Source organism: Cydia fagiglandana, chromosome 3 (assembly GCF_963556715.1).
Source record: "Cydia fagiglandana chromosome 3, ilCydFagi1.1, whole genome shotgun sequence".
In the NCBI taxonomy this organism is placed as follows: Eukaryota; Metazoa; Arthropoda; class Insecta; order Lepidoptera; family Tortricidae; genus Cydia; species Cydia fagiglandana.
Genome location: NC_085934.1, coordinates 11,702,207 through 11,715,026, shown reverse-complemented (window position 1 = coordinate 11,715,026; position 12,820 = coordinate 11,702,207). Strand labels below are relative to the sequence as shown.

The window sequence follows — 12,820 nt, the reverse complement described above, 5'->3', positions numbered from 1 at the left end:
GCAAGTGATATTGCTATCTCATTCTACCGCATCGCCGCGTCCCTTGGAGTGGCCGGCGCTGGCCCATTGTGTAGAGGAGCCATAAGGTTATGTTATGACAGTGCCAAAGATTGGGTTATTCGCAGACGGTCTAGAACGCAAAATGACTAGTGTAATATTTTGCCTATGTATTTTGCCTATCCTCTAGCCGCCCATACGTCAAACCTTGCCAAGCAAAATTAAATTTTATTTTGTCAACACAAAGTTCAAATTAGAATGGAACAGGAGAACTTTTTATAGGTCTCTGGGCGGCTAGAGGATATTATACTCGTATCACTTTTAGTCTACTTTTAGTCATTTTCGTCGTTTTATCTTTACGTTAGCGATGTCGACGGAGCCCCGCTGTCGCGGAGCTCCTATTCTGTGCTGTTTAGCCTTCGGCCATTTGAAGATAAGATAACTAACGAACGAACCTAACCTACCCTAGTGATATAAAGCGCCGTTCGCGATGTAGATTATAAGGGATTTAGGCAAAATATTACACTAGTCATTTTGCGTTCTAGACCGTCTTAAATATTCAATGATCACCAAAAACAAACTTATCTGCGGCAGCTAAAATTGCTTTAAATCAATTAAAAACAACCCAAAACAATCCCTCACAGCGTCAGTTATCCTCAAATAAGGCGACTAGTTTTAAGATCCAACCATTTGCAAAAAAATTACAAAAAGCAAATAATATTGGTTACATGAGTATTACTTACAGTTACGAATTTTCCCTTGAACTTGATTGATATTGTATATTACTTATATATTATTCAGCACTATAAAGTACGTTCTCCATTGATTTACATTGCATAAAATTAATCATATTTCATACAAATACACTCTTACATTTGCAATTTAAGTTAATTATTTTGACACAACAAAATTTTAAGTAAAAATAGCGGACGCCGGTTTTTCATTTTTATTTTTATTTTTTTCTGTTAACGACAGCCAACCTGGCAATGATAGTTCCATTCAGCCAAATAATCAAAGAGCATATATCTAATCACTATTATAAAGAGCTTTTTTTAAGTGAAATATCATACTTTATTTATAGTCTTTGTATCGTGTACTTTTACAATACTTACGTACGTAATACGTAAATAAATGTTTAATGGCAAAATAAAAATATACAAAGTTGATCCGAGCAAACATCCGAATGTGACCTTGTATCTTAGAGAATATAACTAAACGGAGTGGTCATTAACAGGCGTTCCCCTCTGTCGAAAATAGGCGGCCAATGGTCAACCTCATGTCAACCACATGTATGGACTGACGTTTATCTGACATGGCTATGTTTACGTTTTGTGTACATTTGATGTTATCCTCCCCCGCAAAAAACGGCAGACTATTTTGTACCGAAAATTCATAGATATAATAATATATACAGATACCTTCCAAGCGAGCTGTCAGTGGGACCACTTTTATTTAGTGTACGATTAACAAAGCGGCCCATTTTGCTGTAGCCATGTCGATAAAGTCATATCGATAAACTGTCGACATTTCTTGCAATTCTAATTTTACTTGAAAGGTTTAACGATACCTAAAATGAACAAAAACGCTTTTATTCTTTATTGTGGTTATCAGATCACAATTTTTGAGTCACGCCCCAGCAGGGAACCAAGGGAAAGTTCAGATATTTAATTAAAATACATAAATACCTACTAAAATAGGTGTTCTGCAATAATTGAATTATTTTATTATATTATAATATATTCATTATCCATTAGCATTTCAACTATGTTTATGTTTAGCTAAGATATTGAAGCTTCAATTAATCGTTATTTCGTTCCGCTGTGTAGCGTTTATCGATATATAACATGATTAAAATCGACTTTTCACATCCCTAAAAGAGCACACATATACGTTTTTACGCACACATGCACAACCTGGGTCACCTAAAAAAGGGACACTTGGACAGGGATGCCAACTTAGTGGTTTTACCACTAAATTTAGGGGGAAATAAACCAGCTAGGGGTTTTTTTAGGGGCTAAATATTTTTAGTGGTTTTTTTAGGGTTTTTTTTAAGAGTAGAAAAGTGCGGGAAATTTGAAAAAATGTAGGGCGAAGGGATATCGTCTCATAGAAAATTTGAATTTCGCGCCTTTTTCTACTGACAAGATTTTCTTTACCATCTATGTATAACGTTCATATGTATGATCATTAAAATGTCGAACCGGTTGAAAATCATAATAATGTTCTAAATTTGGAAAATCTATAATAATTTCTTTTATTTTTTATTTAGTGGGTTTTCCAAAATAATAGTACAGTTTTAGGAGTTTTTAAGTTGAACTCAGGGGTAAAAAAAAATTGGAGTTGGCAACCCTGCACTTGGATTTGAAATCCATCTTGTCAACAGTGTGGTTGTCCTTTTTTGACAAACGGCATTTTTAAAAGAGCAAGAAGAGAGAAATGATACTAGTTGCTGCGCCGTCAAAGAGATCAGAAAGCGTTGGGCCCTTGCGAAAATTATAGACATGGCGTCTCCATTGGTTATATTCTCTAAGCCTTGCAATTATGCATTAATATATTAATACTGCTCGACTTGGCGGGAGCACTGCCGTGCCCCCAGATGTAATATTTGAGCGAGAGAGAGGCAGATAAGGAAATTCCGATTTTCGTGAAACTCTAAACAATTTTTCATCGAATTTATTTAGTGATTTATCCAACAATTTTAAAAATCATGTATACAAAATGTTTTTTAATATGGCAACATACCAGTTTGACATGTGTCTTGTCGTCGTGGAAGGAGGGGGGATACGATACGCTCTTTTTTCGAAAAACCGATGATTGGTGCGGTTCGTTCGTGCTAATTTAGTAACTTTAATTTCATTTTCTTCGGTTTCTGGTGCTTCTGTGTATAGTTATCATCAATTCTACTTGGAAACATGTAAATATTCCTCTTTTTTTATTATTATCATAAGAGAACGTAACTTGATAACTATAACCTAAAAATTCCATATTTAAATTTAAACAAAAATTGTAAAAGGTGGATGAAGATACTACGCCAATATTAGATTACTAAAATATTTCATTATTTTTTTGTTAATCTGTATGTATGACAAAACACTTATGTTAAGAAGACTATTTCCATGAATTTATAGTCAAACTTGTAAATGTTTGATTGTTTTTGTTTTTAGACAATGTCGACCCTAATCCACGAAAAAATTTGGTTAGACAAGACCGTCTACCATGATGCGGAGCGGGATTACTACGAGTCCTTGTCAAAGGTCAGTAGCATCAGTTTCAGATCAAAGTGCATTAATTTAATTTTTTAAACGTATTTCATTCAATACCTTTATCTTTTATTCATCCCTCATCCATGTTGGTTGGTCTACGTACGTACTTATAAAAGTTTTTTTTATAAATATGAATAATATGATGTTGTAGGTCCGAGTTCCACTTGCCTCAACTCAGTCTTCTTTGGCTAATGAAGTGGCAAAAGCAAGGCAACATATCAAAAATTCCCTAGAATGTGTGAGTAACACTTATTTTACATAAATTCACACATTTTTTACACTACAACTTAACCCTTATAAAGAAGTACAAATGGAAAAGTAGTATAATGTAAAAATAATATGTGTAAAATAATATGTGTAAAATAATATGTGTAAAATAATATGTGTAAAATAATATGTGTAAAATAATATGTGTAAAATCATCATCATTATTAAAAATCATTATCAGAAGGTTCATTATAGGGGTTAAATAAAGTTGAGACTTGTTCATTAAGGACAATAGTCAATATAGATGCCTAATTATTAGAACATATATGTATATACCTATAAAAAGAAGGCTATACTTGCAGGATTTACATTTTGTAGAAGGCTATACTTGCCCAAACACTATTATTGAACCCAAGATACCATTAAATAATTGTAATAATTTCAGATGGATAGTGTTGCTTCGTTGGCTGGAGTTCCGAACACAGAGCTGACCAACAAAGTCAGCAACCTCGAGAAAGAAAACTCAGAACTCAAAAAGACTATGGATGACTTGCGCAAGCTCGTCATCAGCCTGCAGGCACGTGTAGAGACTCTGGAGAGCACCAAACCATCCCAAGCTAAGGCTGAGGCTCCTAAGGTGAAACCACTTATTTTATCAAATAACTTTTTATCTAATAGGGAATATTACACAAAACTCTGCCTGTAGAGGACATCACTTACTCAATCACATGGCCTACCTGAAACACGACAATCAATAGTTCTATTTCTGCCTCTATCACTCTTGCCTATTCATCAATGTCATAGTGAAAACTTGTCAAAAAACGTATGTGTGACTTACACACTGCACTCTGGTGGCACAATCATGTAGTACAATCATGGTAACATTCAAATTTAACCCTATAATGGTCCAGATTTACAAAAATACATGTAAAAGCCTCATTGCCTCTTTAAAGGCCTATAAATTCTAGGTATCATCTTGGTTTGTCCCATTCGTTTTTCGTCATGTTCTTAAATTAGTCCTATTCTGCTTTCGTCACTCATTCTACATTTGTCACAATCGTTGGTGGCTTTCAATGTAGAATGCGTGACGATAGCAGAATAGGACTAATTTAAGAACTTGACGAAAAACGAATGGGACGACCCAAGACGATACCAAATTCTGCATGAGAAAAAATACAAAAAGATGATGTTATAGGGTAGGCAGTTTTGCTGTATAATACCTAAGTGTGCCCTACAAAGGGTTAACTTGAAATTTAAATGGTCAATTTCTTGGAATTTATTGGCTTCTGATTTACATAATATTATAATTTATATTAATACTTGTTAATTATATTATGTATTGTTTAATTTTAGGCTGCAGTTAAAGAGGCTGAAGACTCAGATGATGGTGTTGATCTTTTTGGGTCAGATGACGAAGAAGAAAGTGCAGAAGCAGCTAGAATAAGAGAGGAACGCCTTGCAGCCTACAATGCTAAGAAATCTAAAAGTATGTATTTGTATAACACTGAATGTCATTGTTTGCCATCTCTGAAATCTCCTAAGGAAATGCTTAATTCCTATGCAGGCAAAGTTTCAGGCTAAGATCAAAGAAAGTTACAAATTTTTTAAGGGCTTACTCATTTGACATACTCTGTTTCTTGTTAAAGTGTATGTCCATTGCCATACAAGAAATGTGATTTTAAGCTGTTTTCATTTTGCTGCAGAGAGCAGGCCATCATAATCCATACTGAGGTATAAAGTAGAATTTATAGTATATACTTTTATTGCGGCCACAGCCACAATTAAGAGCCAACAGGAGTGGTCATTTCTCCATACAAACGTAGTCCTCGTTTTCCACCGTGGTTTTTGAAGCTAGAGCAATGATTTTTTCAACACAGATTAATATTGTCAATATCTGTGTCGGACCGTTTTGATTTTTTTTTTTTTTTGTTTTTTAAGGCGCTAGAGCCCTTCAAAAATGGCCAAAATGGCCTAATTGACTATGCCGCAATGAGAGGCGTGGTATTCAAAACTGATATCAATTAGCCAAAAAAGCAAAACGGTCCGACACAGATAATTTCATAATCATTTAGATTTCCAAATTTGGTTACGATTGGTTAAGTTTTGGAGGAGGAAAAAGAGGAGTACGAAACCTCGATTTTTGTCATTTTTACGCAGGATTTTTCGCCTCAGCTGCAGTTGTCCCTATCGCACTAATTTTAGGGGCGGAGTCAAGTTTCTAAATACGTACACAGCCAGAAAAGTGATGGGCAATAGTCGATAATCTAGTGATGTAAGAAGTTATCGATAAACCGTCTTGTGTGAAAATATCTAGATCCTCCTAAGACACAAGGGGTTTTGCGTTGAGAGGGAACACATTTTTGTAGTTACATAGGTACAATCTATTTTGAACTTTTTGATTCTAATATTTCAAATTAGAAATCAAAATCAAAATATTTTATTGCATGGTTATGGGTTTACAACATTTTTAGGTACAGTCACGCTCCGTAATTGTCGAGCAATTTAAGGTCCTAGCTAGGGAATGCAATCTCGCACCAAGATTGGCGATTCGAGATCTCGCACGAAAAATCCGAATCGAGATTGGGTGTTTCGAGATCTCGACAGTCAGATTTTCGGGATCGAGATTAATATCTCGACGAGATCGAATTTGACAAAGTAACTAAAAATGTGTTATTTTAATCAATAATCTCTAAGAATTCCATAGATATAGACATCGTAAAATCGGGCGTATCGAGATATTCCTAGGAATATAATGAAACGCCGACATTTCATGATCTGCCTAGCGAACACCAGCCATTTTGCCCAAACCTCAAGGTGTGCTATTCTGATATAGGCAAATTAAACAAAAGTCGTCTCCTTCACGATTTTCGTCGACATCTCTTCTAAATACCTAAAACTGGTATGGACGTGTTCCTCGTAGTCTCCAGAATATGAATAAACCGGTTTTTATTTTATGGAGGGGGGGGGGGCGTGTCGAAAAAAAGGAAGGAAAAAGTGGGCGGCCTACCAGCATTGATATTTGTTCACGTCTTTAGTCCTATGGGACCGATCGGTTCGTGTGAGATGTCGTTTGAAAGAGTATTAAACGTGCAATTATTGTTTTATAATAACCGTAGTCATGACTGTAGTCATTTACAAAATATTTAAAATATATGATTTTTTACCGTGCATGGATGGCATAAGTACTGACAAAACATGCGTCTACCTCAATAAATTATAACTTTACCGCAATTAATGTTATTATAAAATATACGAAAAATTTCATTAGCTTTCCAAAAACATAAGTTTTATTGATGTATGATATTATACATATAACAAAGTAATGATGAATTTTGTTCCGTCACGTAAATGGCGGGCGAATTATTATTATTTATTATTATTTGATCCAGACAGGCACTCGGTTTCGGTCTCAGCTCCGCTAGGATCGTCCGATCACTGTCTAGTGAAATCCGTGTCGATCCACTCTCCTCCTGATCTCTGCCCTAGGGGCACGAGGAGAGTATGGCGATACGAGTCAGCGGACTGGGATGAGATGCGGCATTTCTTTGCGTCTTTCCCCTGGCGGCAGGTCTGTTTTTCTTCGGGTGACCCCTCGTGTTCTGCTGAGGCTGTTGCGGATGTGATTCGGCAGGGAATGGAATATTTCATTCCGTTCTCCGACCTATCGCTCGATCACAAGACCCGAGCATGGTACAATTCGGACTGTGCTCGAGCCGAGGCCCTTAAGCAGTCTGCATACCAGGCTTGGGTATTAGCCCGCGATACCAAAGCTGGAGCACAGAGGGTTCGCGCGAGGAAAAAAGCCTTTAACTCAGCTGCCAAGTCCTGCAAACGGGTGCTTCGAAAGGCTCGATTCGACCACGTCAGTCGAATAGGGGCCAAACTCGCCTCCTACCCTCCTGGTAGCAAGCGGTTCTGGTCCCTGTCGAAAGCGGTCGAATCCAACTTCTGCCGACCCACATTGCCACCTCTGCAGAAACCTGATGGGACACTGGCCCACTCCGCGACAGAGAAAGCAAACTTGTTTGCTTCTCTGTTTGCGAGCAATTCACGTCTAGACGCAGGCTCAAAACTTCCACCTACGCTACCTCAATGCAGTTCCTCTATGCAGAGAATTGCTATTCATCAAAAAGAGGCACGCCGAGCTCTGCAGAATCTTGACGTGAATAAGGCCAGTGGACCAGACGGTATACCTGCACGTGTACTAAAGCAGTGTGCGCCTGAGTTGTCTTCTGTACTGACACGCCTGTACCGCCTCTCTCTCCAAACAAGAACGGTGCCGAAATCCTGGAAGCTTGCAAACGTGCAGCCAGTACCCAAGAAGGGTAGTCGTGCTGATCCCTGCAATTACCGACCAATCGCCATTACCTCCATGCTCTGTAAAGTCATGGAAAGGTTACTTAACGGCAAGCTGCTGGCATACCTCGAAGCAAATGATCTGCTCAGTGACCGTCAATATGGCTTTCGCCGAGGTCGGTCTACTGGGGATCTTTTAGCGTATGTCACGCACTGCTGCGGCGAGGCCATCGAGAGGAACGGTGAAGCGCTTGCTGTTTCACTGGACATCTCGAAGGCCTTTGACAGGGTTTGGCACGCAAGTCTCCTTAGCAAGCTTCCTGCATACGGCATCCCTGCTGACTTTTGTAGCTGGCTATCTGATTTCTTGAGTGAACGGTCGATCAGAGTAGTTATTGATGGCTGCTCTTCAGACCTCATGGCCATTGACGCCGGTATTCCTCAGGGGTCTGTTCTCTCCGCAACCCTTTTCCTGCTCCACATTAACGACATGCTGCAACCCAGCATTGTAGGTTATGCAGATGACAGTACGGTTGTTGAGAGATATTTGGCTAGTGCAGGGGACAGCAGGGAGGATATACGTTCACAGAGAGAGGCCATGGTTGAGCGAATGAACTTGACCCTTAGTCTCGTCTCCCAGTGGGGTGATGACAATCTGGTCACGTTCAATGCCTCCAAAACGCAGACGTGTCTATTTTCCGCAAAACGGAGTCCATTCGACCTGACTCCTTCTTTCCGGGGTGCATCTGTACCTATTGCCGACAGCCTGGAACTCCTCGGCATGGAGCTGAGTTCAGTCCTCAGCTTCGGCAGCTTCATTGAGTCTAAAGCACAAACTGCGGCCAGAAAGCTGGGCGTCCTAAATAAGGTGAAGCGATACTTCACACCTGGACAGCTTCTAACACTTTACAAAGCTCAAGTCCGGTCGTGTATGGAGTATTGCAGCCACCTGTGGGATGGCTCAGCTAAATACCAACTCGCCGCTTTGGACTCAGTGGAGCGCAGAGCCAGGAGGATGATTGGCGACAAGAAGCTAACGGCTAAGCTTCAGTCTTTGGCCCATCGGCGGAAAGTCGCCAGCCTGTCGGTATTCTACAGGTTGCACTTCGGGGAGTGTGCCCAAGAGCTACACGAGCTTATTCCACCGTCCCCATTCTACCATCGGACTTTTAGACGCACGGCCGGTTTCCATCCTTACTTGGTAGATATTCCACCAATTCGCACGAAGCGCTTTGCTTCTACTTTCCTTATGCGCACTGCCAAGGAATGGAATTCCTTGCCGGCGTCTATATTTCCGTGTTCTTATAACCCGGCAACCTTCAAATCAAGAGTGAACAGGCACCTTCTGGGCGAGCTCGCTCCATCGTAGGCCACGTCTACGCCTCGGCTAGTCTGTGGCCATGAGTAAGCCCATTCATAATAAAAAAAAAAAATTATTTATACTATAACCACTTGACCGTCCGACGATAGCATAGTATCCGAAAAAAATATGCTCTTAACCGTCCGCGGGAACCTTACTATCCAAAGGGGTGGAAGAAAGATTTGATTTCAGAGCCATCTAACGGAATATTTCAGCATTATTTACTAATTCTCTTGATGCGACAACGTAGCCTAACTAAATAGTTAGCTCTAATAAAATTTAGATGGCAGTGTAGTTATAATTTTTGTAGAAAATTGTGAATGCGCTGCGCGGGGTGTGCGTCGCTAAAAAACCCCGGACGGTTGACAGGAAAACAGTCTCGTGGGCCGGACGGTTGAGTGGATAATTGGTTTCTAATAACCGTAGTCATAACTGTAGTCATTTACAAAATCATTGAAAATATGTATATGATTTCTCGATCAATTATTTTACAATGCGCCCGCTATGAAGCTAGGAATATCAAAGAATGCATTGCTCTGATGGATCTGCCGTCTCTTTCATAAGGAAGATCGTGATATGCCTGGGTTAATATTAGATCAGGAAATGGTGGCGTTTCATGATACGCCAAGGATTACGATTTTACGATATGCCACCGACATACTACTTATTTAAGGTACCTCATGTTATATTTTGAAAATAACAACAACAAATTAAATATTTAACATAAAATCAATTTTAATTTTTACTTTACTTCTATGAAATGCTATCGAAATTAAACCACTATTTACCTTTACTTAGAAACTGCGTAACAATAATAGAGCTAATGGGCCCTGCCCCGCTGCTGGCGGCACCCTAGGTTAGGTTTTTTATAATGTGTTTATACTTATTTTTTGTTGTTTTTTATGTGTTTTTGTATTTTACTTTTATATCCATGTTATAAATGACCTAGCCTAAGAAGAAAAATAAATAAATGAAAATATAGAGCTAAAGCCGGACACATAATAGCACTGCCTGAACAACATGAATCTAAGGTCATATATTACTTAAAACAAAGTATTTCACTTTCAGTCTTGCTCGAGATCTCGAATATATTAATCGAGATCTCGACCGAGATTGCATATATCGAGATTTCCTGTCAACTAGGTTAAATTTCGAAAATACGTGCGAGATCTAGCGAGATCTCGAAATTGCGAGATCTAGATAGCATTCCCTAGTCCTAGCTGAATTGGTTGTTTCATACACTTACTCCTACTCTATAGAATATCCAATCCTGCCTTACAAAGACGTTAATATTTATATTTGTCATGTCTATACTTCGTTTCTGAGCATTATTGAAAAAAAAACTTAATTGATACTAGTATTAACCACTAAGTACGTAAATAGGGTAATTCGCCAGTAACAGGCCACTATTAGTAACTGGCCACGCCAAACCTAAAATGAATTCTATTCACCTATAAATATAATTCATTTTAGTATAAGGTGGCCAGTTATTGAAACCTTATACCTGCTAAAATGAATTCTGTATAGAGTTGAATACAATTAATTTTTAGTTTAGGGCGGCCAGTTACTGGCGAATTACCCTATTCGATATCGAGTTCCGTAAACGTAAGCCGGGTAAGTAAAAAAGTTCAATCGCAATAGGGTAATTCGTCAGTGGCCACCCCAAACCAAAAATGAATTATATTCACCTATAAATAGAATTAATTTTAGTATAAAGTGGCAAGTTATTGAAACCTTATACTAAAATGAATTCTGTTTATAGGTGAATAGGATTCATTTTTAGTTTAGGGCGGCCAGTTATTAAAAGTGGCCAGTTACTGGCGAATTACCCTACTTAGTAGTAGCAGTAACAAAAAGTGGCAATGCAAATTGCAATCAGTGAGGTGCGGGCCAGCGCGAGTACGAGCGCACCGCACGCGTCTGTGTGCGTGCATTACACATACAAATACAGTCTCTCACGCCGCGGTTACGCCCCGTCAGAGCGACGGCTATATTCAGCTTGAAATCTCAAAATTGACTTTTAGCTCAGCTCCCGTTTCGTCTTAAAATTTAAAGGTGGCTTATGTGCAGTCAGCCACAGAGACACTTGTATCCCCCCAAAACAAAGTTATGCATTGATAAATATCTCAGTAGGTGACTACATTCTGAAACATGATTTTCGACGTAATCATTAAGTAGATGTTTCATTGATACCTGTGGGGCCTGTGGCATATAGACATGGTATGTACAGACTAACCCCATTATTCATTAAACTTTATGGGCATGATTTAGTTATGTTTTATCCCTTTTTAATAAATACATAAGTCAAAATGACAGACAAGGACAAACGATTATTTGCTTATTGATGTTTGTAGTTTGTAGCCTGTTTATGAATAAAGGGGGTAACTAATTTTTTTCACCTCATTTTCCAACCTTTTTTTAATTTTCATTGATGTATAATATATTATCTGCTAAGATTGCTGATGAGATAACTGCATTCAAGTTAATAGATAATCTTGGTCCTACTCATTTAAAAAAGCGTGTTAGGTCCTGTTTTTCCAAAAAACTGATACTCGTTTTTAACTTAAAATTTTGATTTCCAGAGCCAGTGCTCATCGCCAAATCAAACATTATTCTGGATGTCAAACCTTGGGATGATGAGACTGACATGAAGGCTTTGGAAGAGGCAGTACGAAACATCACCTCAGATGGTCTCCTCTGGGGCGCAGCTAAATTAGTTCCTCTTGCTTATGGCATCCACAAACTGCAGATCTCCTGTGTAGTGGAAGATGACAAGGTTTCTGTGGATTGGCTCACCGAAGAAATTGAGAAAAATGAAGACTTTGTAAGTACTAATAAAGACAAATTAACAGCTTTATTGTTATGTTAGCCTAGTTACTAGTGAGAAGTAGTTATTTATTTGTCACAGATACACTTATCATTATCACAGATAGTGATGATGGGTGTTGATACTTCTTTTTAAGTTATAGAGATGTTCTAATACCCACGATACAATCATTAGGGTGCAAACTGAGTGGACGCTCGAGTGGGGCGACGCGACGTCCATGTTAAACAAATTCAAACTTATATGAGAGGCCTCAGTACACGCTGCTCAAATCCCTTGCAAGATTGATCTGTTGCTGCAGGCCCCGCCAAACGTGCCGCTGGTTCGCCACTGAGACTACACACACACACTACTACTATGACTAGGCGGCTATTTATTTTGTTCATGTCCTTCATATGTTTCATTCAATCTTCATGGAAAAATAATGATTATTCTATTTAGGTCAAATTTTAGATTACTTGTTGCATATCTAGGTGTGTATATATAAAGTATGCAAAATCTGCCACCGATTTCACGCCACGTTTTTTATTTACAGGTACAAAGTGTTGACATTGCAGCATTCAACAAAGTGTAACAACTAAGGTTTACTAAATAATAAAATAAAATCTTTCATTTTATTAACTATTTTTTTGACTCCCCGTCCTCATCATAAACTTACAGCTAAACGGGCAGACTATATATATTATATCATACTAATCAAGAGAAGAGACCCTTTTTATAGGGGAGCTACTTATTATTTCCAAAGAGAATAGAGTTATTAATAATTTTCTCAAATAAATGAAAAAAAAAGGTTTACAGTACATATTGTCCTATCATAGACCTGTAGGTGTTTCAGTGTCCTTTGTTCCCGCACTAGTGCGTAAAATAGCACTT

The 12,820-nt window shown here is 38.4% G+C and overlaps 1 protein-coding gene across 2 annotated transcripts; it reads left to right on the top strand.

The window, feature by feature from the left end:
* The first annotated feature begins 2,776 nt into the window (after window positions 1-2,776).
* Window positions 2,777-12,564, top strand: LOC134680041 (probable elongation factor 1-delta). 2 transcript variants are annotated; one of them, XM_063539026.1, is made up of 7 exons: window positions 2,777-2,911; window positions 3,162-3,251; window positions 3,412-3,498; window positions 3,913-4,104; window positions 4,821-4,953; window positions 11,706-11,947; window positions 12,483-12,564. In XM_063539026.1, the coding sequence occupies exons 2-7, from the start codon at window positions 3,165-3,167 to the stop codon at window positions 12,519-12,521; spliced, it is 780 nt and encodes a 259-aa protein (XP_063395096.1). In that variant the 5' UTR covers window positions 2,777-2,911; window positions 3,162-3,164; the 3' UTR covers window positions 12,522-12,564. The 2 variants fall into 2 exon arrangements, with proteins under 2 accessions (XP_063395096.1, XP_063395097.1); XM_063539027.1 differs by lacking the exon at window positions 3,412-3,498.
* The last annotated feature ends 256 nt before the right edge of the window (window positions 12,565-12,820 follow it).